Source organism: Marmota flaviventris, chromosome 11 (genome assembly GCF_047511675.1).
Source record: "Marmota flaviventris isolate mMarFla1 chromosome 11, mMarFla1.hap1, whole genome shotgun sequence".
Taxonomy (NCBI): domain Eukaryota; kingdom Metazoa; phylum Chordata; class Mammalia; order Rodentia; family Sciuridae; genus Marmota; species Marmota flaviventris.
Genome location: NC_092508.1, coordinates 85182359 through 85208229, shown reverse-complemented (window position 1 = coordinate 85208229; position 25871 = coordinate 85182359). Strand labels below are relative to the sequence as shown.

Below are 25871 nucleotides of genomic sequence, written 5' to 3'. Positions count from 1 at the left end.
TCTAATGCTGCTACCGCCATGTAGTCCAAGACTTTTCAGAGGATCCTGATGCCCCACAAGAGAATGGAAAAGAGACTTGGTGGAAGGAACTTGTCTGAAAGACAGTCATTCTCAACATACATATAACAGGGGTGGAATCTCCCAAGTAACTCCACGTGGCCCTGCTCTCTTGTGGGGCATTACAGGTCAAACGTAAAGAAGTAAAGAGATTTCTACTGCAACATTTTCCAAGGGGTTGGGAGGGCCTGGAGTTTTGTTGACATCTGTGATTCTCTAACCTTTGTGACCCCTTGTAAACTCAAAACCAGAGCAGCCTGGAGCACGTCACAGTACCTCCCCCACCCATCGCACCACTCCCCTGAAATCTGAGCCAAGCCCCATGTGGCTGTAGATCTTCTGTTCACAGGTCCTGAAGGGAATCCAGGAAGTCATTCTTTAATGAAATCTGCCCCCCACCCTCTCTGGAGGTGAACAGACTGCTGGAATATGACATCCTCATCATCGCAGTTAGTGGGAGGCAGGAGCTGGTCAAAGGAGAGGGATCATGGAGTTAACTAGTGACCTTTCAGCTTCCTCCATTTATAGGTCTCATTTTATTTCTACTTGTAATATTAAATGAGAAACAGATTTAAATATGGGAGAAATGACGGCATGCCACTTGGAACAACCAGCTGAGTTGTCACCTCTAAACTGCACATTTCATTTATGTCCTAAAAGTGATGATGAAGGGCCTGGAGAAGGCCTGATACAGGGCCTGAAATGGTAACATGCTCCCAGGATAGACTGTTCCAATTATTTTCCCTCTTTCTCCCTAAAATGTCAGTTACCCAAAGAACGTCTTCAGAGTGAAATAATTGATTTCTGCCCTAAACAACAGAGAACCACGCAGAATATTTTACAGGAAAGAATCTGATAAGCAAATTGATCTGCAGCAGTTAGCTAAACATATTCTTAGGCTGAGCTTCATATGGAGATATCATTTTGCAGGATGCCAAACACAGAAGAAGATGATTAAGAAGTTCCACAGTCTCTTAACTCTAGTGGTGTCCGGCCAAATATTCAAACTCATATTCTTCATTCATGATTAAAAATTTTAAATTCCTATTTTCAGAGAGTCAGGATAAGCACATGAAAGTTAAATTTCTCACATTAAAAAGATTTAAAAGGCTTGGTGTTTCTCATTTTGACAGTAAATAGAAATGGTGTAAATAGAAATAATTTGAAAACAGTATCTAAACTGTAAATTTCATCATGTCCATAGAAGGCTAGAAATATATTAAGTTCATGATATGCTTTGTTAGAAAGTGGCATCTTTGTTGAAAGGAGAGATGGCATTAATAAGCAGAGTTCATATCTGGAAAAATTGTTTCTAGTAATAACTATTATCTAATTTTAGAGGTTTATATGTAGAATAATAAAGATTAAAAAGTATCAATCCTTATTATAATTTTCTTTCTTCCTTAAACTTTAAAAATTAAACTTCAAGAATTTATTGGAGTGGCTAATAGTCTTCCTGTGTGTCCTACCTGTACCATGAAAAGATTTCTCTCCAGGTCTCTGTTTATTGATGAGAGTGATTTGCAGCAAACCAAATCCACATTAGTCCGAACTTCAGGTGTAGTGTTCTGACCTCAGTAACAATCTCAGGCTTACAATTTGTGTCCTTACATTTCCTAACCTAGGTCCAAACTATGTGCAACACAGAAAGTAAGAAACTGATGGATTGTGCCATCTATGGCAGCATTTGTTCAGCATTTGGTACAAATGGGAGAAAAAAAGATACAGAATGCATGGATTGATTTTCAAATTACCTCAATATTTTGAAAACATTTTCACCTGCATGCTGAGAATGCTAAGAATGGCAAGGAAGGCAATTGTGCATTTGCACAGCCTCCACTGCATTCATTTATAAATTACCTCATCACTGACTGAAATTAACACTGATTCTTACAGGCAATTTCTCAATTTCCAATGCTAATTACATTTTTTTTACTTTTAAATTCTGTACCACCTGTTTTGGGCAAGACATCTTAGGCAGCGCGACCGCATTTAATCACAATTTTAATTAACCGCCCTGTAGATGTGAAAAAGAAGCAATTATAATGTAGATGAATGATGATTTTTCTGCATTAAATTGTTTTGTTTCCCTGGTATGTTGATTGTAACACAGCACACAAATACAGTAACTGTACAATTTTTTTCTATTGTAATTTAGTAATTGTTTTTGGAAAACCAGTTTGGGAATGAGTGACTTCATCTGTTTACAAATTGATTGATACTGTTCACTCACTGATTGCTGCGGCGTATATTTTGGTATTGCACAGCCTAGCATAAAATATAATTAGAGATGCACAGGCTTTGCAGCACCATTTTGGAATCTGAAAATCAACTGTAACTGAAGTATGTTTTCCTTGAGCATACTAGTATCAGTTGGGGCTGATGAAATGATAATCAAAACAATGGGCTTTCCAATTCCACCACTAGTAGAAACCCTTAGTTTCAATCTGATAGTTCTAATATGGTGAGTTTATGAATTACTATGTACTAGGCCTGGGAGCTGGGGGCTGGCAAGTCTGAAGCTTGCACAACTCACTCAGATCTGTATCACAAGAAGCATACAAGTGAGGTAAGGAAACAATGATGAAAAATAAAGAGTTGCTGCTTTGGAAATGGAAGGATTGTTCCCCACACCAGGCACAATGCACTGGTGTGCTGTAGCGCTAGCCTATCTCATCTCTACACTATGATACAATAAGATCACATTCATGCTCCTGGCTTGCAGATACAGATCATTAAAAGCCGTACCTCACTGCAGATAAATTCAAAGATCTTATTTATGGGAAGCAGAGCTTGCTCCTCACTCTGCTAGGAATGGGATGGGGGGAAAACGACAGCCATTGATACTTGTTTATGAAACCTTTATGCCAACGGATAGTGGAAGATCTACACTTACTATTCTCACATGAATTAGAAATCCCTCTAGGAATACCCTAAACCAACATCATACCCACTCCCAATCGCTGGGACATTCTCAATTAATGCATTTCATTGGTATCACAAGGGCTGGTGTCTCCCTTCAATCAGCCACTGAGATGTGCTCACTTGAATGAGTCCTGGGCTAGGCCATTTCTACCAGGCTAGAAAAAAAGGGGGAAAGGCCATATAAGCCATCATGAACGTTCAAAGAAAGCATTTATGAGATATCTTTGACACCCTATTCTTTAAAAGATCCTAAACTAGGATAGTTAATTAAAAGATGAGAAGTCATCTTGGTTATGGCCGTGTATTTGCTGGGACCATAGCTTCATTTAGAGCAATTTAAAGATAGAATGATGAAGATATAAGTTGGCAGGGCAAAACAGATAATGTTGAGATTGGGGTTGGGGCAGGAGGACTCTTTGAATCAACTTTTTTTTTCTTTTATAAATAGTCACTAACAAAGTATTAATAGGAAACACCAAATTGGCACCAAAATTCACTTTGTATATTAAGTCTACCCTATTAATAAATTAAAAGGTCTACTCTTTTGGCCAATTGAGATTATTTGTCTAAATCTTGTTCACGCCTATGGACACAGGAATCCCAGATGAAAGTAAGACAACAGGCCAGAGTGTCTTACACTCTAGGCTGCCAGCAGGTCTAAGATTTTTTCATGTAGAATGTGATACAAGAACCAGCAATAAAAGCCCAGGCACCTCTGCTGGTGACACTCTTTCTTGCTGTAATAATTATTTGATATAAATGAACACTGAGTAAAACTACTGCTAATAAAAAAGGCAGAGGGACAATTCATTTCGGTTTGTTAGACTATCATTGTGAGGAAATGTGCTTAGGACAGGTGGAGATGCACGTGGGTTTTACCCTGGAGATTCCATTTCTGGTTTCTAGTGTAGCCTCTGTGCTGTTAGCAGTAGTACCTTCACATGGTTGAATATTTTTGTCTCCTTTACCACCTTCCTCACCTTGCTCCTAACAGCTCTAGAGAAACATGCTGTTTTATGAATGGAGGTAAAAATAACCCTGAATATCTCAAATTATAGCCTCTTTACATAATGAAAAGGGAGCGTTCTAGCAATAGACTTAAACTTTTTCTTTTTCCATAAAGTTGCTCCAGCAATAATGTTTGTTTGGAAGTTTCTAAAAGTGGTAACATCTGTGCTCCTGCAGGGAGATGCCATCCCACCAACCTTTATACCAGCCATTTGTCTTTGAGAGAAAAGGAAAGTACCTGATCCCAGGCCTGAGCCCATCTTAGCTCCCCGTATCTTCATACTCTGACCCACTGCGTTCCTTCGAGAAGAGAGCTGCTTCCCATGGCTACCTCCTCAATATAAACTTGCTAACTAATCTCTTAGCAAACACTTGAAGCAAACCTGAAGAGAGGAAAGAGAGGCAGAGGGGGAACAAAAACCCAGCATAGATAAAGCTCAAGACACATTCAATGGGACACTGGAATCTAAATTTAGTACCAAACTTGAGATTTCTTTTGAAGGGTTGCTTGTTGTATGTGGAACAGGGATTTTTGTAACCACGATTTTATTTTTAAATCTCAATCCTAATTCTTCTGCTATCTTTCAAATAGGGCTTACTTCAACATGAACTCCCTTGATTCTTTCCCTCCTGTTGATGGAGATGTGCTTACTCTTGTAGGTATTTGCAAATGGTTTCTTTCATTACTATATTTTAAATAATGGCCCTTTAAAAAAAAAAAGTCCACCCTGACTGCACTGTGTACACACAAGGTAACTTTCCCTTAGCAATGTATGTGAGAATCTACTGTTGGAAATAAATAATGACTTTCAACCAATGATCAAAGAAAAATAAATCTTTTACCCTAATAAGACTTTTTAAGACTGGAATCCCATTTTTAAATGGATAACAGCTAAGAGGCTACTGGCAATCTATTTATTTCCAAAGCTGTGTTTTAATATTGGCTGCATAGAAACTGTACAGCAAATGGACCCCAGGGTCTTCAAAGTTAAAGCTTTTGAAATAAAGTTGGTATGTAGTATTCGAAAACATATTGTTCAGAATTTAAGTTTTAATATCTAGGAATAAACAGAGCATTAAATCAAGCAAAACTGTGACAAGGCCAATATGCACATGGATGATGCCAGCAAGGCATCTTCAGCCCTTTGTTCACAGCTTAACAAAACTGTGCCGTCACACCACTTTAGTTCAACAGTGCCTGTCGAATGGGCATCAGCAGCTCAGCCAGTGCCTGTCATACACACAGCTCCAGGACGGTTTGAAAGCAAGGGCTTATTCCACCCCCAAGTCTAGTTGGAAAGTGAGGAGGTTTTTAAATTATCTAGCAAAGACACCAACCTGCCCCCTCCTCAAAGTTAGAAAAGAATGACAATAATAATAATAATAATAAAATAAAAAACAACAACAACAAAAAACTGTGTGAGCATATGTATGTGTGTTTTAAGATATAGGAAAAAATGTACTCAGGCAAAGGAAGCACTTTTTGTATTTGTTTTCATTGTGAAAGCGATTATAAAAAATTTGCAAGACTTTTTCTTAAAGTGACATTCCTGATAATGAAATAAAAGTTGAATGTCATTGTTATTTTAAGATTTTTGACACATTTTTTTGGCCTTTAACCAACCGCATAAACTTCTTACATCAGAATAGGCAGGTATTACTTGTGAAAGAGACTCTGCAACCCTATGTTATCCTGAGGAGTTTCTCTGAGATGTAATTTTGGCTACGTGGCTGTTTTTGTTGACCAAAATGCATTAGCTTTTAAATTTACAGCCTCCTGAGGTCTGGTCTCTGTGAACATTTAATCTGCTTCAGAAGAGAACCCTGGAGAAAACAAACCTGGTAAAGAGGATTGTTCACTTTTCCAACAAGTTAACAATTAGAGAGGAAAAAAAACCCAAAAACCCAAACCGCCTTATTTTCCTCCTATAACACTGATCATGAGATTTGGCTTTTGAGCTTTAATAAGTGCTGGGGAGGTGCCTTGGAACTTTCCTTCTGTTTAATTAAGTGAGCCCACTCCTCTTTAGGCATCCAATCAGAGTGAGTGAGGACGAGCCCCAGAGAAGGGCTGGGGAGTCCTAGTGGTAAGAAGGAGCTGAAGGTATTCTGAATCTCTGGACCTTTTCAGCTCCTTCAGGATCCTGTGTTACTTAGATCCTTCCAGGACGAGCTGAGATTTCAGTACACTAAAGTTGAAAAGCTTGCGCTCTCCACCTCTCTCTCCCCCCTGTCTGTCTTTCACTCTGCTGCTGTCAGTTTGCTGCCTGTACTTTGGCTGTCTCTTTTCCAGTCTCTACCCTGTGAGTTTCTGGCCTGCCAATTTCAACTTGAAGCTTGACTGGGCTGATTTGATGCAAATACCTCCAGGGAAAACCCTGAAACTGATGAACAGTTATGTCAAGTCGATTTTGCACCATCGGGAAAAGGTAACCTCTGCGAGAAAAAAAACAACAAGGTTAAAGAGACAAGGGCTTTTCACGTGTAATACCTCTGCTGCACATCTCGTTCACTGTTTACCATCCCTCAGAAATTGTAACTGTCAGAATTAGTCCTAATTGCAGATGCGAAAGCTGCCATTATAATAAAAACAGAGGCAGTGCAGGCATTAAATGTAGCAGCCTAATTTGTGAGACTACAGAAAAGGTAGAGTAAATGAATATTTCATTACTTTAATTACCAGGGACTACTCTTTTCTTGCTGTCTTATGATAAGTGTTGCTGTAACTAGCAACAGCAAACATCCACTAAAACATAAAGTGCAATAATCGTCCTGCTGTCAGGATCACCACTTTAAAATACGAGCAGGGAAAAAAATATAATGGTTTATCTATTTCTTAGAGATTGCAGAAGTAGAAGATGGAAATTCATTTAATGTCAGGGGGAAAAATGCACACACAAAGGCACCAGTAAACAGGTTTTAGTCAGAGAATAATGGCTTCAAGACACAGAAGAAAAAAAAATATCAGTTGACTATACATCTGAAGTGTTAGCCCTAAAAGAATGCTGGAAAGGAGAAAGTAGAAGGTAATCGTGTTCAGATTTTTTAAGGCAAAATTTTGTTTTGTGTTGCACAATGTAATTGCTTGAACATTAGAAAATAAAACTCAAGTGACTAGGGGAAAGACGAGGAAAGCAAGCAGTTTTCAAATGATTAAGTAAAGGTGGAAAAAGTTCAAGTTGGCAAAAGTTTAGAAGCTCAGTCCAGTTCCATTTAAAAAGACTAGATAAAGCCTGCCAGAAAAAGGACTTTGCCTGCAGTTCCAGAATACTGATTCATAAGATTTGGGGAGTCTCAATTATTACTCACCACTGACACCTTGAAAAACCCTGGGCAATTCTCCAAAAAATATCAATTTCAGGTAAGGGGCCCCAGGCAGGTGGGAAGTGGTTAGATGGTGGGAGGTGAGCCTAGGAGAGGGGGGTGTGGTTGAGGAGGTTGCTAAGACTGGTTGAAGCCAGCCTGTCTCTGCATTTATCACTGTGTCCCAGAGGAGGTGTTTGTTCAACATAGCAGTTTGACAGCACAAAAACACTGTGGCCAGAAGCCCTATCAAAGAGCCTACTGACACGTATCATTTGTGGTCTTGGTTTCACAGGACAAGGCCTCCTCACACTTTATCTGCACAAGTATAAAATCCACATATTTCTAAGTGTTCAGTATAGTTTTAAACCCCCCTCCCTTTTTTTTCTTATAAATATTGTAAACACTACTTTAAAATACCATCTTTATTCAGGACTTCAGAATGCTGTTTTAAAAACCATAATAATTTGCAATCAATTTAGGATAATCTGTATTAAGGTTGGTAGTACTAAAAGAAAACAGTTTAAAAGCACAAAGCTAGCAATTTATCCTAAATAATACACTTAAACCTCAGATTAATAGGTACAAGTAAGTTTTGTAAAAGTCAAGTGGCATAGAGAACACTTTTCCCACCTATGATAAATCTTAAACAAGAGTCTACATTAATTTTTCACCTCTACTATTTGTGTTTAAATGTATTTCATTCATAAGCTAGAAATATGAAGTGAAAGTTAAAGAGAAAGAATACCAGAGTTTGGGTCCCAGGATGCATTTGTGTCTGTGTACATGTGAGAGTGTGTGCGTATGTGCTGTATTTAGTTTTCAAATTCCCATCTACAGAGCAAAGGTGATGGGGAATCTTAGAGGACGACCACTTTGCTTAGAGATAGTTCCCTCTTAATGGGTCTATTTATTATGAAAACACAGCTTACTGAGTTCTTTTTATGTAAACCTCACCTCTTAAAACTGAGAAATCTCATGATGTGAAACACTTCCATTGATGTGCTTGGTGTCTAAAATAGAAACTTAGGTACTTCCAAGAACAGGCAAATTGCAAAGTTTCTTTGATTACAGTTACTTGGATATAAAAGATAATATAAATACCACTTAAACTAAGAAACAGTGAAAGCTACATGCTACATATATGCATTAAGTGGGTACTACATTCCTTGAAATTTACTCATTTGAGGGGAAAAAATAAGATGTGTATAGAACATATTTTAATTTGTTGATCTGTTATTGATCACTTCTTGTTTTGAGGAGGGGGTGGCTATTTCCTTGTCAGGAGCACCTTTCTTAGAGTTAGTTATAAAAAGAAATATGTAGTAGCATACGGGATCAAAAATCTCTATGTTGTCATATGAACCATATTAACTATTATAGAGGAGGCCATTACAGTCTTTAATGTACAAAATATTTTGTCTCTTTGTTATGAGAAATCATTAATGAGATACCTATCCTCAAAAGAATGTGATCATTTACCTCTAACACCTGAGATTATTTTAAATGTCACTGTATCCTGAAGATTTAAAAATACACCATTGTATTTCTGTGCTTGTGATAAATAAAGTTGGCTAAACTAACCAATTGTGTGTTTATTGTTTGATTGAAAGAATATCTTCATTTGAGTGTAATTGAACTTCAAAAAATTCAAGTTAAGAATTACACCTTCTTCAAGTTCATAATAGGGAGTGTGTGGGTTTAGTTTGAAATAGCATACTATAAAAAATAAAAATGAAGAACAACTTTTAAAAATGGATTAAATACCATTGAATATGAAAATGAATACCATAGATTATAGGGAAAGTTATCTGGAGTATTAAGTTTATAGGAATGCTTTTAAAAAGAAAAGTAAAAAAAAGTAACTTCAAGACATATACTGACAGTTCTGTATTTGTCTTCTAATTCTAACAAGACCTTCAGATTTCAATCCTTCAACTCAGCTCAGCAGTGGAACTAAATTTGTAAATAATCATGAATCATTATGATGATTACATTCCTCAATTGAAAAATGAAAGCAAAGTTCAATCAGGTCCTTCTTGAAATCTTTTCTCCCCTTACACCTCTTTTTTTTTTTTTTTTTTGGTCTAAGCTCCTGGCTTTTCTGAGTCTAGTTTGTTAAAGCCCCCATTAATTTCTAACCAAGACTGCAGTACTCACTATAAATGTGCATGACTTTATCAGCTCTCATACTTTCTTGGGTCACAAACACACAATATCTGATGAGACACTGATCATCTTCCTTCTCCTTTCTCTCTTCAGCTCCTCTAACTTTCCTGTCAGAAGCTTGAAAAAATATGCACAGTTACTGTTGCTGAGGGGAGACAAAGTTTAACTTCTGGGTTGGCAATTGGAGAATAATTCATGAGCAGATTTCTAGCAAATGATATGATTTGCTAAATTTTGGTCTTTGATTTATATTTATGTACTCCTGCTACTGCTAAGGTTTTGCCAACCTCAATTAGATCATGAATGAGATCATTTTAATTCAGCCCCCAAACTGTGACCTGACCATGGTCTGAAAGTGTTCAAAAAGTAATTTTAAGCCTCCCTTTGATTTGAAAAGGAATACTGCATGCTTGGTCGTTCATACAAATAACATAAAACTTAATTATTGGATGATTTGGCAGAGGACCTTCTTGCCAAACAACAGTCAATGCCAGCTACTGTGATGCTGGCGCTGCCCGGGCCCCCAAGCCCATAGCCCCCTTGTGTACGAGCGTTTGTTCATTGTGTCTCAGGGCAAGATGCGTTCAGATAGGATTCAAGGATCTGGGAGGCAGGGTGCAATGCAAAGGGTGTACCGTTTTTATAACTCCAGTTAAAAAATGCTGTCTCACCTAGAAGGGAAGTAGATCCGCGCTGTCAAATCACCAGGAGGCTGTGACAAAGGGAGCTTGCAGCCTGACACACGGTGTAACAACATAGCAAACACCTTTAATTCTGTCATGTCTCATACCCTTTACTTTCTCACACATTTATGGCTGCTCGAACGTTGACACCTACACTCTTTTTCGAAACTAAATAAGGCAATCTTATTTAAGCCCAAATGCAACACCTGTAAAGTTATTCTTGTGCCCAGCAAAAAATAACCATTAACTCCTTCCTCATAAAACCTGCTCTGCTTGCTTTGGAAACTCTCAAGTTGGTAACGGCCAGCTTGAAGCCCTGACTCGGAGGTCCACATGACCTCCCAAGCTCTGACAGATAGGCAAGACTTCCCCCTCGGAAAGATGCAGAGGCTGAGATAATGTCACTGTCCGAATTGGCCTCCTACAGCTTCTTGAGTTGAAGCCCCTTTCCTCATCACAAACTTCTGGTGTCTTTCACAGTAAGGAGAGAGGCCCCAGCTGCTTCATTCCCTCTAGCGACCGAAGTCTAATATTTTAAAAGCTAGAAATGAAAATAGCTTTTCTAAAGATATTTCCTGGAATTTTTAATGTGCTGCTTTGATTCCTTTTTTCTATCTTTTTTTTTCTTGCCAATTATAAACCACCATTTGGAGGGCTTATGAGCAATGTAAGTCCACCTCATCTAATTAAACCACATTGTTTTAAAAGCTTGAACAGTTTTCATGTCTACAAGACTTGTCTGAATAATAAACTGCTAGAGCCAGAATTCTGAGTGTCTTTGGAGAGCCAGAATTTCATCTGCTAAGTGCAAAGGGCCAGGCACTCAAAGAGTTAAGGAGTGTTCCCGCATTGCTGGGTAGGTTAATATCACAGCTGCCTAGTAAAGCATTATCCTGTACCTCACTTAACAAAAGCCTCCTTTTGCAAACAGACTCCCACTTTCTCCCCAAGTGTCCAAAGGTGTTTACTGAAGTAAATCTGCCTAAATCCTTCATTGCTTGGGTCATGGGGGTGGGTAGGAGGGGTGGAAGGTGTAGGGATAATCTCTTTTTGTAAATTCTGTAAATCTTCTGGGAAAAAGAAAAAAAATTCAGGAATCTGTGTCACATGTTCATGTACAACTGCTAATATATCCATTAGTTTTGCTCTTATAAGTGAAATATGCCATAATGCCTATTGGAAAAGGCACCGTTTCAAATAATTCACTCTGCTGTTTGGAGATATTGTAGTTTCCAAAGTGAGTGACTGAGTGTGTGTGTGTGTGTGTGTGTGTGTGTGTGTTGTGTGCTTAATCTAATTGTTGAAGAAAAACTGTTCGTATCTTCGAAGTGGTTTCAGAAGGGTGGGGGAGAAAGACAAGACAGTTTAGGAGCATGATAATGCAGATGAAAAGTTGTCACGAGAGGTTCCTGCTCTTGCCGTGGTCTTGCTGCAGTACCACTAACTGCATGTTACTTGTGCATGTTGAAAAGGGAGGCAAATAACACAGCAAAACCTGACAGGTCCGCCTGCAAGGGCTTAAACAATTCCCAGTAAGAAGGAGCCCTTTAGGCACAAACTTTCTCTCTGGAAAACGTGAATACCACCAACCCCTCCCTACAAATCTTGAAGCATCCAGTTTGAGATACAAAAAGGCTGTCATCTCACAAATGTTAAACATACTAAAAAAATCTGAAAAAAAAAGTATGGAGAAGGTGTGAAAAACGTGGCACTTTACAGCCCTCAAAGCTTTTTAAAATAGAACAACTTTTCCCCCTAAAATTCTTTTCAGAGATTTTTTTTTCCTCCTTTTTGGCTCATTTGAGAGTTTCTTTCTTGGCTTTTTTCCCCTTTCATTTGAAAATATGAATTATCATAAAAAGTCGGGGGGGGGGGGTGGAGAAATGGGAAAGTCTTTTCCAGTTTTCCTGAGGATTTATCACTGTGTTCAGGCTGGGTGTGAGCACCCATCACTGAAGCCAGACCAGGGGCCCAGGCTCTACTTTGCCCCTTCCCTCCCACCCCCCAGAGTCCTTACCTCCCAGGTCTCAGGGTAAACAATGATAGTAATTAAAGCCAAATCCTAGGCAGCATTCAAGGGCAGGAAGTCCACACACCTGACCCCAAATCCCAAATCTAACAGGCTGCTAGGGTAGAATTCAATTCCTCTCTGACACTTTTTTACCTCAAGTGTTGAGCGGGTGGCCATGAATAGTACAGACATGCCATCTTGTAACACTATATGCCTGTCAGGAGGGACAGGGCCTGGTGGAGCATCAACTATATAAGGCTGGTAACTAGGGGAAGCCCAACAAACAGCCACAAACACCTAAGTTATTTTACTCAGCTACTATCCTCTTCCTCTCTTTTCCTCTCTCTCTCTTCTCTCTCTCTCTCTCTCTCTCTCTCTCTCTCTCTCTCTCTCTCTCTCTCTCTCTCTCTCTCTCCTCTCTTTCTTTTCATCTTGGCTGTCTGTGGCAGAATGCAAATGGAGCCTGCCGGCGGTGAAAGGGCTGAATTGTGATTAAGAAGAAGAAGAGCTCCTTTCTTTGTTCTCCCCTCAGGGGATGTTTACTGGGAGAGACACAGCGGATCAGATATGAAAGGCATTCAGGTCAGCATTGATGTGAGCGAAAGTGAAATCATACCTAAGGCATTCAAAAGACCGCCGTGTCAGGGGTCCAGCTAACGGTGCAGCTACTGTGTGCGTCTTCCCGGAGAGGCAAAAATCTTTTCACAGACTGGAGATTTTTTTTTCTCCCTAATTTACTACAAAATTATAAAAGTCTCCCCCCACCCCATTTACTTCCCACCACATGACACAGGAGTTAGTATTTTCTCTCTTCATGGACCACACACAAAACCAGACCAACTTCTAATAACTGTATTACCTAAATGAACCAGCAAGGCACCATCTGAGCTGTGAAATCTGTTTTTTTTTTTTTTCTCTCTCTCTCTCTCTCTCCTAAAAGCAGGTGTATTCATGTGGGCTACATATATGCATAATATGTAGGGAAGAACTGAAAGGAAAAGCCAAGACACATGCATGATGGCTTTTTCTCCCACCTCCCTGAGAAGAAACAAGACAGCAACACACACACACATACACACACTCACACACCATAACATAAAAAAGCACAGAACACCTTAATACGAAATCCTTTATTTACTTTGTAACTACTAGTTACACTTTTCTTGAGAGCTTTCACTCTGACACAACTGTCACCCAAGATAAAAGTATTTGGCACATAGCTATTAAGGCAAAGGCTTTCATAGAGCCTTCAAATTATTATCATTTTCCTCTAAAAAAATGCTTGATGAAGAAATACTTGGATCTTACTTTTTAAAAGTTTACACTCCCCGCATCCCAAATAGTCATTCAATAGATTCTCCAAGTGGTAAGTTGATGCTGTTGGCATAAACAAGGCTATATAAATATATACAAATTCACAAATCACAGCAAACATACAAATAACAAGGAGGTTCCTGGATGTTTCAAGGCTTAAAAATGAAAAGGAAAAATCCCATTTCATCTTCTGATTGCTAAAGACGGAAAAGAAAGAAAGGAGGAAGCATGGCTATATTATTGGTTTTAAATCATCGTTCCCTCTGCTCTGAATTATATTTTTCAACCTTCATATTTTGGCTAAAAAGCATATTTGGGCTTATGTTAACATCTGCTTTTTGTAGTGACATTTAATTCTGTATATTTTCAACTAGTGTTTCTGCATCACAGATTTTCCTCCTTTATCTCCTTGCTCTAAAAAGACAACCAAAGAGCAATCAAAAAGGTGTCTGACTTGGCCATTCAGACAATTGCCCCCTTGTGGGAATGCGGGAATGAATGGTACAGTGGACACCCCAGCACCATTGACGTTATAAACATGTAAATGAAACACATTAGGGCAGACAATCAATTGTCTGTGAGCATTGCAAACCTGCACTCCCTCTCTCTGTGACAGGCACAAAATAGTGTCTACCTTGGGAAGCCACGGTTCTGGAGAGGAAAAGGACAAAGAATCCCCTTTCACACAGAAGAAAATGCACCTTAAAAGCCTTGGAAGAATGCAGATGACAAAAACTGTTGTAAGGAAAAGAATCCCCCACATCTTGGAATAAACACAGCACTGCTAGATAGCAAGCAATGCTCTCCTTTCCTACCTTCAAGGGAGACACACATTTTTTTCCCAGGGAATATTCTTAATATGACATAAGGGTCTTTGAAAACCTCTTGAAATTTTCTTTAAGCAAATTAAGAAAGAACAGGAAGCATTGTAAAACCTATTACAGAGTGTTTTAGTAAGTAACTTTAGTCTTGGATTTAACCATATTTGAAAATAAATGCTGAAAGGCATAAATTTGTTTTTAATTTGGACAACAGAGAAACAGTGAAGTTTAAAACCCTTACCTACCCTTACCACTGAAGTTTAAAACCCTTACCTACCCTTATCTCTGGTGGACCATCACACTAAGGATGCCACCAGGCTGGTTACTGGCTCTGATTCTAAGCAAGGCGTTTCTAACCAAATTGACTTAGTTTTCCCAAATTGAAATAAAACAAATAGATCAGTCTAGATACATAGCCCCCAGCTTTGTATGTGTGCAGCCTGACAAAACTTGAAGAAGATCTGCACAGCGAGAATAGGATGGAGATGGATATCTTTGGAATGCCCTCAGAATTGGTACCTGCCACAAAAAGTGCCTGAGTGCTTTCAGAATCAGTAAAACCGGCTCCCAACAAGCTCATCAACTTTATGAAGAAAGCTTGCCAAAGATCTCCACACTTGCAAAGATAACCAAGTCTGTGACCGACTGAGTCCGAGGAAACTTCCCTGCTTAATGTGTACTGCTCTAGTCTCCGATGTCCACTCCAACTTCTCTCAGGAGGAGAGCTGGGAGTCTCATTCAGAAGAAGAAGGGGTAGACTGTATTTCCTTTTCTTTCCATTTAGGCATCTCTGAAATGGGGACAACTTTTCTGTCTCTTATTCCCTCTAAGCATCACTACCAGCACCTCCACTCCCTTTAAGGAGGTAGTAAGAAGCGAGGGTTTATTTTAAACATGTCTGCTTGTCTGATTGTTTCTATTGTAGGATCTAAAGTTCTGACAACATTCAACTGGATCCTTCTCTCTACCACCTGAAAATCAGAGACTAAAGGTGTTTGGAAAAGGTTCTACACTTCCCTACATAGTCCCCAATCCATTAGCAGAAACTTTGGAGAAAAATCAACTGTAACTTTTTTCTTTCCTTCTTCCATTTCCCTTTTCTTCTAATTCAGTTTTCCCTTAAAAGACAACTTCAATCCCTTCTCTGAAATAAGCAGTTTCCAGATTTGATATTTTGTTATACAGTGCAAGTGTGTGATAGATTTTTCAGAGGCTGATGCTGGAAGGCAAGAGGCTGGGGAGGCAGGCCCCTCTTCCCAGGCTCTGCAGGAGGCAGGAGGGAAGCTGGAGCATCCTAGGACCTGCTGCCCGAACCAGTGGCAAAAGCAACAAACTTTGCAAGTCACACTCGGGCTGCGCCAATGACAGGCAGCAACCAGGTATCTCCTGTTCCTAGTGCTCATTCCTGACTCCAAGGCTACCTGGAGATAGTGGGGGTATAATCAGGGGAATAAAAGGGGGGGCTGGGTTTTCCCCCTCCCCTCCAGCTTTAGTGAAAGTGTTACAAAGTGAGTCAGGCGACTGAGGATCATCTGACTGAACTTTCTTGAAACGACACACATTCTTGTCTGCGGGGAGCTCAATTTTTGCCTCCTTCCCCCCTCGCCCCACTCTCCCTTTCCTCCAGCACATCTTAGTTTCTGGGAAGGTGGTTCCTCCTTTCCATGTGGGAGAAAGAGGACTGACTGTCGGCTCTGTGTTAGCTTGGCCCTGGCACTGTCTTTGCCAGGCATCTTGCTAGCCTGAGAATCTGGAAGGTTGGGTTATAGATTCTTGTTTCTGTCTTTGTACATTTATTTTCCTCAAACTGCTTTTTTTCTCCTTTTCTGTTTAATAATTGTACACTTCATTGTCTTCTAACCAACGATCTTGACCAGCCTCTCAAAAATACCCACTGCTTTACACATTTTATCTCCTTGATGCCTTAGTCCATATATTCACTGTTGACTTCATTAAAATTATATAAAGTGCCATTCTAGGTTCTTGGATGTCCATCTTTTTATTTTTCTTGCAGCTTCTATTTCTATGATTATTATTGCCATTATTCCTTTCCAGGAATTTCTATATGATGTTGATAAGCATCATCATATTTAGTGTTATCAGCAAAGACACAAGCTGAAAAGTGACATCTTTTCCATGAATCCAGGAAAGAAGAAAAATCCACTCAGTTCAGATAAATCCTGGCAATTCCCAAAGGAAAAGGCATTGGATACGTGTTTGATGAGAAAGAAAATGAAAAACGGGGAAGGGGGGCTCTTCTACCTGCTTCTCAAAACCAGGACATTGCTCAGTCAGATTAAACCCAACTGAAAACATTGACAAGCAACCAATTTACAGCATGTTTTCTCACAGATTATTTGGGAAAAAAAAGGACAGGTAACAGTCAAAGTTACAGAAGCTGTAAGCAATAGAAAGATTTGATGTTAAGTGTGCAGGGTCTGAGCTAAATGCCTTAAAATGTGCAATTCAACTTTCCACCTCGGAGTGCGGAGGCTTCTTCCAAATTGGTGGCTAGGCGTAGGGGAAATGGTTGCCATGTCATGACTGTGCACCTTCCTGGTGCTCCATTCCACCTGCAACTCCCGCTCCGCCCCAGGGACTCCCTCTCAGCTAGCACCCCAGGGGTTCCCAGGAAGCCAGGATCCCACTCTTTTCACAGAACTGGGTTGTGGCCTGACCTCACTGCTGGGGCAAGGCTGGTCACCGGTGGCAAAATCCTGAAAGGGTTGGAAGGAGGAAGGCAAGAAGAAACAAACACTTTAAATAGTCTTCCTTGCAAAAGAACACTTCTGGGAGCCTTGCTTTAAATCTCATTCCTCTCTCTCTCTCTCTCTCTCTCTCTCTCTCTCCTCTGTCTCTCTCTCTCTCTCTCAAAAAAAAAAAAAAGACTATTTAACATAAGAAAAAAAAAGCCTCCTTGACACAAAGCTTTTGTTATCCAGTTGATCAGCAACGTGCTTTAGATACTTGTAAGAGGGGGAAAAAAGCCCCACAACAGACATTGATTTTAGAAAATCAATAACCAACATTTAATAAAAGGAACAGAGGAAACACAAGAGAGGAGAGGGGGACATTAGGTGTAATTTTAGTGTCTACTAAATTACCCAGAGATAGAGAAGGGGAAGTCTCCTGTGTAAGGACCACCTTAAATAATGCCAGGCACCAGAGTGAAGAAAAGATTAAATTAAAATACACACACATACACACACACTTAAAAAGAGGCAGCCTGAACTGAATGTTGGGGAAACAGCTTCGAATATATTATTGTACTTGTTTTTTGTAATACTAAGCCAAGCAAATAGATCAAAGACAGCACAAAGAGGAAAGGCAGGGTAACGTAACGAACAGTTTCTGACTAAAATTCCTCTGTCACTCCCCCATATGGCTCGACACCTCCACCACAACAAGCAAAAGACACACACACACACACACACACACACGAGAGAGAGAGAGAGAGAGAGAGAGAGAGAGAGAGAGAGAGAGAGAGAGAAACATCATTTGTCTCTAATCAAAATTCTCTCGTCTTTGTGTTTTTTCCTCCTCTAGCACCCCACACTGCGCCCCCAGCTGCCCCCTCTCCGCGCCGCGCAGCATTGGGACAGGCCAGGGGCGCGCACAATTGTCTTCTCTAGAGGAAAGTTCCTCTAAGTGGGTCCTGGCGGTCCCGGCAAGGCGCGGGCTGGGGTTGCGGGTGGCCGGACAGGCGTTACGACCCGCGCCCAATTCGGGAGCGTCTACGCGGCCCAGCGCCGGTTGATCTGGCTGAGAGCGAAGGGAGCGAGAAGTTTCCTTTCCGAGTCTGGGCTGGCGCTGGTTAGCTTGTTTGTTTTGAGGGGTTGGTTTTTTTTTTTTTTTTTTCTTTTCTTTTTAAACTCAGTATCCTCCGTCAGCTCCCGCCGGCACCCCCTCTAGTCCCCAGTCCTCTCCCCTCCCCCAGGCGCCTTCCGCGCACTTGCCAATCACTTTTCTCTTTTATTCCCACGATTTTGTTTGGGGGTAATACCTAGGGGGTCTCTCTCTCTCTCCTTCTCTCCCCCCCCCCCCGCGTTTCACTCTCTCTTCCCTCCCCCACTCCCCCTTTCTTTCTTAGCCTCTCTCCAAGATGGACCTACTAATCTGTCACCCCCTCCCTTTAAACTCTCACCTCTGGTCTGTGTGTCTCCTCGCACCCCCTACTCCTTCCTCTTTTCTGACTCAGCCTGGATAACGGGCTCCTCCTGACCATGTAGAAACTGCCTGGTAAAGTCTCGCTGAGCCCCGAGACTCCTTCATCCCCCGGCGTGGGGGCCAGAGCCTATGGCAGAGGAGCCACTGGTCCCCTAGTCTGCACCGACCCCACCGGATCCCGAGCGGGGCTGCCGAGTCCCTCCCACCCTGGAGTCCCGGCGCGCCCGGCCGGGCCGGGCTGCTCGCGGACCGTTACTTGGCGCTCGGAGAGGCGGCCCGGCGACTCTGGCAAGAAACTTTAAGCATTGCTGAGGCACATCCCCGGGTCCCCTCTCCCGTCCTCCCAGTCCCTCTGCCACCCTCACCTCCGCCCCAGGATCTTGCATGACCTGGCGCCCAAACCCCCACCCTGACCGCGCCGGACGCTCCAGCTGCCGGGCCAGGGACCCGGCGGGCCGGGAGCTAACCGAGCGGGAGGCGGAGGCGAAGGAGGGCGGAGGCTGGGGCGCGAGGGGCTAGTGGGGCTGGGGGCACGGGCCCCTGCCAGACCCCTGAGCTTGGAGCCTCCCGGTGCCCGACCCTCACTTTGCCCGGCACTTCCCCAACTCCCCCCAAGTCCAGACGCCGCGCGCGCCGGGCTCCGGCGCCGGCCGCGGAGGGAGGCTCGCCCGCGAGCCCCGGGCGCCGCCGCCGCCGCCTCGGTTCCTTTTCCCTTTCCCCCCCTTCTCCCTGGGTTTCGAGCCGCGGAGTGGCCCGGAAAAGTTTGGTTCGGGCCGCTTCTTACCGTTTTTCCTCCTGGGATTGGCTTGTTTGCGCCTCTTGCACCGGGGGCCATCCGCCATGATCGGCTGCTTCATTGATAAGAGCGGATCAGATGGCAGTTCGCATGGACTCGGCGCCCTGCTTCGGCAGCACGCAGGCTCGATCTAGCAACCAAACACAGCGACAATGTGGGCATCGCCCGCGCCCATTGAAACGCGCGCGGGCGGCCCAGGGGAGCCGGGCCAGGGCCCCGGTGAGCACCCATCCGAGCCCCCCAACGCCAAAGCGAAACTTCAACGGCCCCCTCCCCGCCCCCCACCCCCAGCCTTGGCCCTGAGGCGCTTTGTGTTTGTTACTGTTTGGTGTGTTGCACTAGCGAGGGGATCAGAGAGACAAGAATTACATCTTCAAAATGAGTCATAACTCCTGACCGTATGAGGGAATGCATACGGCGGTACAGTAAGACTGCTTGACTCAGGGCTAGGCGGACCCTTTCCTCCGAAAAGTCCTCAGCCCGGCTCGGGAACTTGGGGTGAGGCGAGGCTTCCTTTCGCTCTCATCTTTTCTCATCTCCCCCGCACCCCCCATTCCCAAGAGGAAAGAAACAAACAAACAACGCGAAACAGCCTCTGGATGAAGCACACTCTGGTAAATTGATAATAGTAATTATAGGAAGCCCACTCACCCCGCGCCCCCTCCCCTCCCCTTTTGGAGTTTATAGAGGCACTCTTTTCTCCCCCCCCCCACCCTTCGCCCCCAAATTAAGATTTCCCATTTTATGCGGCAATAAGAAATATAATTATAAGCCTCTTTGGACACAGCCCCCCACCACCACCACTTTGATAATATTTACTTAAGTATTTACCCCCATCTCACTCACACACATGCTCCCCCACCACACTGGTTCTCTTAAATAGTTCCAGTAGATTTTTTTTTCCCCCTCAAGAAAGGAAAGAGAAAGTCCAACCGCTACGGCAGTACTTTTAAGCTCTACTAAATGATCGTATCCTTTCTGGCTTCGAAACTTTTGTACCTAAAAATCGAGAGAGGCGCTGCATTTTTTCAGCTGAAACTGTCAAAACTTGGAGAAGGGGAACATCGGAGGCAGGCAGGAGAGTAGAATCCTGAAACTCGGTGGAGGTTGGGAAGATGCTGTGCCTCCAGGATTAGTTTAAACAGGGGGCTATAAAAGATGTAACAGATGCAAACTGTAACACAAGGGCCATTAACCCTTTCTCTGCTGCCGAGAACTCTCAGTCCCACGCCCCGCACCTATTGTCTCCTGTGCTAGAAGCTTTGCGGAAAACCTGGAAAGTGAGTATCAGTTTCCACACATTTGCTAAGAAGGGTGGGGGGGTGGGGGTTTGAGCAGAGAAGGGGAAGTGGATGTTTTAGAAAGCACCTTAAATTTACCTAAGCACACACAGTATAAGACTTTTAAGTTTGACACATTTTTATCATTTTTTTTGCCTGTTCTATTAATTTAAATTGTTAGGGGAAATCCTAAAATAAAAAAATGGTCACACAAGTGTCTAGGATGAAACAGCTGGCCTGTCTTATTCATGGTGAGACTTACACATGATTGCATATAAGTATGTTTAATAAAGTTGCTAGTTTTATTAGTTTGTGTGTGTGTGTGTGTGTGTGTGTGTGTGTGTGGTGTTTGTGTGTGGGGGGAGAAGAGGGCATTTGTGCTGTAAACTTTATCTCTGACTATTAATCCTCACTCTGGAGTAAGTAATCTTGCCCTCATCATTATAGGGGGAGCATTTAAAAGTATATAATAGGTGGGAGATAAACATATTTATGTTAGCGGGTTAACCACTGTTTCTGGGAACTCCTGCTATTTATTTCTCTTTTGACTTTTCAATGCCTAAGTAAGGAATGGAATATGTGTGTGCATGAGTCTATTAAATCTATGTCTATGTTACTATGCCATTTAAAATACAATTTCAAAAGTTATCTTAATTTTAAACACTGATATCCTGACAGTAGTTTTCTTCCCAGCTGTAGTGACCCCCCCACACACACACTACTTTGGTAAACGACTCAAGTTCCATGAGGACTTTCACTTCTTTATTTATAATCACAGAAGTGAGGTGTTACTTCACACACACACACACACACACACACACACATACACACACACATACACACACACAAAGAATGAAATAAAGAAATGAAACTCGCTAAGCAGACAAAAACAGTCAACTTTCTGCTTAGAAAACAGCCTTCTCCGGTGGGAGAAGATGGACTGCCATGTCTAAGAGAAAGACTTGTCCCCGACTTTAGTAGGTCTGTATCGATTAAGTTTTATAATTATTAACAGGTATTTGCCAAGTTTTAATTGCTGAATATAATGAATTGGAATTAGATGTGAAATTAGAGCAGCACCTCTCCCCTTGATGAGCTTTTATTCCATCCACATAGTTCTCAATAAAACTTTTCCTAGGCTGGGTAGCAAAAGGCACCTTTTATTACCTGAATGGACAGGTACAGGGGAAAATATTTGGGGGAGGAAAGAAGAGAAAAAGAAGGACAGTGTGCGAAAGACCAAGAGAAAGCAAAGAAGCCACTCTTGGGAAAAGCATGCCATAAAGGAGCTAAGCCCACCTGAAATTCCTACCCACAGGCACCCCTTCTCACTTCAGACTCTCGTCTTCACTCAAAATGAGAAAATTTTAAAAAGAGGATGGGGGACGAACACACCAAAAAAAAAAAAAAAAAGGATAAAAGGTTTTTAAAAGGGGGGGGGAAACCTACCTGCGAAGTCTTGTTTGTAGTTTTGGCCAGAAATGGTGAGAAGAAAAAGCATGAAGAAGCCGCGAAGTGTGGGGGAGAAAAAGGTGGAAGCGAAGAAACAGCTCCCGGAGCAAACTGTACAAAACCTCGCCAAGAGTGTCGGGAGGCAGGACCGTTATTCCTGCGGAGCAGGTTAGAACTGATCTCTTTCGGCCACTCCAGGAAACACAAACCTGGGGACGGACTGACGTGTTACGCCTCTTCTAATGACATTTTTTTCTTTTTCTTTTCTGTAGGAGAGAGAGGACAGACCCTGAAACACGCGCCACCTATCTTTGTGGGGAGGGATAATTGAAGCGCCCTGAGCGTGAGCATCATGTGAAAACGTGATCGCCAAGTTTCTCTCTGGGAAAGGATCTGGGATAGATTATACCTTGAAGTCTCCGCAAACGCTTATAGTGGAAGAAATGAAATTCCACCTCCCTCCCTTCCTCTCTCTCCCTCCCTCTAGCCTCTCTCCCTCCCTCCCTCCCTTCTCCACGCCCCCCCCCCCCCCCCCCGTCAAGCCTTTGGCATCATTATCCTCATCACTAAATCCTACAGAGTACAGGGCGGAAAACGGTGCACACCATTCACAGAACTGGAGAACTCCAAGGGGCGAAAGTTAAAGGGAAAGATCCCCGGGTTCTCAATCCACATCGCCTTTTATACAGATACCTCTAAAGACCAGATTTGAGATGCACACCAAGTTATGTGGCTATCTCGGCCCGGTTTCTAAAACTAAATTCTTTGCTTTTCCCCTCTTATTTTATTTATTTATTTTTTTTAGATGCGAGAACGGGGGTGGGGGTGGGAGCTTCATTTGAACTGCATCTCAGGGCGTGTTTGTGTGTGTGTGTGTGTGTGTGTGTGCGCGCGCGCGGGCGAGCATGTGTGTGATGAATTTGTGCACTGTATCCCGATATCATAAAGTACTTTGACATTTTAATAAAGGGTTTCTAAGTAAATTAACATAGAATGCTGGGTTGACCAGTGTTTGGATCTCTCTAGATCTCACCGAGACCTCACTACAAAGTGAGGGACTGTGCATAGGGAGACAGGAGGTAAAAGGAGAAAGGCCACAGAGGAACTTAGCAGGGAAGGGAGAGCGCGATATTAAACGGCATGGGGTCTAAGTTTTGGAGTATATGTTTTTTGATATTGCAATTAAAGTAAAATTAAAAAGAAAAGACTCCACCTTTGCTCTGAAGGGATTGGTTATGCAAATATGGAAGGGATTTCCTGGAGAATACAGCTTTCTACTGTATGGTTAATTAAATAATCACTCAAAAGCTTCCAACGTGACGCTTCTGTCGTAATCCAATCAGGTTACATAGGTCCTAAACAAGAAAGATATTTTCCACATCTGGAAGTCAGCAATTTAGCAAGTACTGCACATTATTAACCAATTCAGAGCCCACTTCCCAGGGGATTTTTTTTTTTTTTTTTGAAGTTTAAGTGTTCTTAACCAATGCTCTGCTGTTTTGTTAATCAAAAAGCTGGTTTACACTGCACATAATTGGAACTAATATAGAAGTAAATAAAGACAGTCAAATTTGAGGATGCTGAGCACAGGCATTTATCGGAAAAGGAAGAAATCTCTTAGCCTCTGATGGTTCAGTCTCAATTTCTTAAAATACTATGAGTTTTTTTGTTTGTTTGTTTTTTAAAGAGTGAAAGTACTTCAAAGTTTAGAGCACAAATAAACCTCCAGTCCCACAACCTTTGGGCTCCTTTGGAAGGTAAAGGTGGAGGTGTGAAGAGGACCTGTGAGCTGCTTTACACCATTTTTTTTTGTTTTAATACTGTAAAATATGTTGCATTTCCACGTTTTCAGTCTGATGAAATCTGAAACAAATAATACCCTGATCCAACACTAGACTTTTACTTATATTAAGATAAACTGCTTTGAACTGTGCTTTGAATATGTGCCTAAAGCAAGACTTTGAATGCAAGAGTCATTGGCAATTGCATTCAAAGGAGGGAAAAGCCACCACATAGGTTGCCATATCCACACTCCCAGAGGTACACGTCTTTGTATTTTGTATGTTTATTTTTCTGAGAGGGGGTAATAGCCACCCAGCATGAAGACAGATCTTGTTTTAGGATGTAAGAAAGTAGGTTTTCACAGTTGGTTCCATATTCACCTCTTTCCTAATTTGAGTGGGGTTTATCACAAGGAGAATTGTTGGATAAATTAATCTCTTCCTTACCCTGTGACAGACAAAGTACCGAAGATCTATAGGCACTTGAGGTCTTCAGTCTAAAAAAAATATTAATAAAGAAAAATTAAAGATTTCTACCATGGATCAGATACATTCTTAGTATTATACTTTACATTGCTCTTACTATTATATAGCTATACTATGATTTATCAAGTTCCTCATTTGAGATTTATCACTATCATTTTTCTTCCTCCTCCTTTTTTTCTTTTTTAAAAAATTGGAGTTCAGCTTTCTATAGAAGTTTGCCTTTCAGTCATCCCTCTCCCATTCAGGAGAAAGAAGGAGCCCATTGCAAGGAGTGATTTCAGGCAATACTGCTCTCCAGGAGCCTAGGTAGCCAAAGAAGGCTTACAACCCAGACACAGTCACAGGCATAACTATAGGTCAAAGGATCTAATCTAATAGCTAAAAAAAAAAAAAAAAAAAAAAAAAAGAAAAAGAAAAAGAAACTCTTGTCTTTATTATGTATATTAAATGTCTTGTTACTTAGGATCTGACTTTTAAGAAAAAGGCTATTAAGTATTTCCACTAAAAACACCTAATCATCTGATTACCCTGGACTCAGTAATCGTTCATGTGGCAAGCAAGCAGCACCCACCATTCAGCACTAGAAGTTCTGACATGCAAGTATTTGAAATGGAGTAAAAAGAGAAATGGGGGGCGGGGTGGGGGGAATTCCCACAAGGTGGATCATGGATGGTGGTACGGGAAAGGTCTCCGCCAGGGCTGAGCGCTGGGCTAGGTTGCTCATTGCTGCTGACTGGCACGCCCCTTCCCAAGTATCTGGCAGAAAGTATTCCAACCGACGCATAGGCAGTGGGATCAGAGGAAGCCGGAATATAAATTTGTTCGGATCACTCCTTCAGTTCGAAGGCCAGGTCGGGACAAAGGAGATCGTGGGATCAGAGGGATACAGGAACGCAGGACACAGGGAAAAGTCGAAAGAGGACTAGGGGTTGCTAGCTTTCAGCTCCTAACACAGCAAAACAAGTCTTGCAAATGAATCGCTCCTTACCGGTCTGTTTTCCCCATTAATAATCCACTTCGAGATTAGCGCAGATGAAGGGGATTAAGACAACAGATACATGCAAATGTGAAGTAATATTGCAATCGACATTGGAGAGGGAAAATAATTCTTTAGTGTTTCCTTGGGTAGAACAAACTGCTTTCCTCAGGATTCCCTCCACCCAGGCAGAGAGTGAGAAGGATGCACTGTTGTTTTCCAATTCCCTGAAGCCAGAACCTGGTGGCTGTCCCCCCTTTCACCTCTCAGTCTGTCAATTTCCTCAACTTTCACAACCTCCCCCTCCACCCCTCATTCTTCTTGCCGGCCCAGATGCCCGACGAGGTACAATGTTTCTGCCCTTGAACACACAGTCTGTAGAAGGAATTCGTATTTGGCCACAGCTAATGAATTTTTTTAAAAGCAAATTCTGTTTATTTTGTACCATGTGGAGAAAATAAAAAAAGGAATCCTTTCTCGTTTTGGAACGAAATTGATCTTCATCTAGAGGAATTATCTCGACCCCGTGTTGTTACCCAGGAGGTGGGCAACTTCTTTGAGAGTTGCAAGCAAAGGGTGATAAGGGGGACCCCTGGATTGAGTGTGTGGGGAGGGGGTGAGGGATTGCAGGGGTCTAAACAA

The 25871-nt window shown here is 42.0% G+C and overlaps 1 protein-coding gene across 3 annotated transcripts in view; it reads right to left on the bottom strand.

Moving 5' to 3' along the window:
• Zeb2 (zinc finger E-box binding homeobox 2) overlaps positions 1-22070 on the bottom strand; it is a 131407-nt gene extending 109337 nt beyond the window's left edge. Inside the window, exons 1-2 of one of the 3 annotated variants that reach the window (XM_027937916.3) lie at positions 21984-22070; positions 19243-19384 (exon numbers count right to left, since the gene is read on the bottom strand). In XM_027937916.3, the coding sequence (XP_027793717.1) occupies positions 19243-19315 (73 nt within the window). In that variant the 5' untranslated portion in view covers positions 19316-19384; positions 21984-22070. Of the gene's footprint in view, positions 1-19242; positions 19385-20253; positions 20343-21983 lie in introns of those variants that run through there. The other 2 variants (XM_071619198.1, XM_071619199.1) reach the window with 2 other exon arrangements.
• Between the last annotated feature and the right edge of the window lie 3801 nt (positions 22071-25871).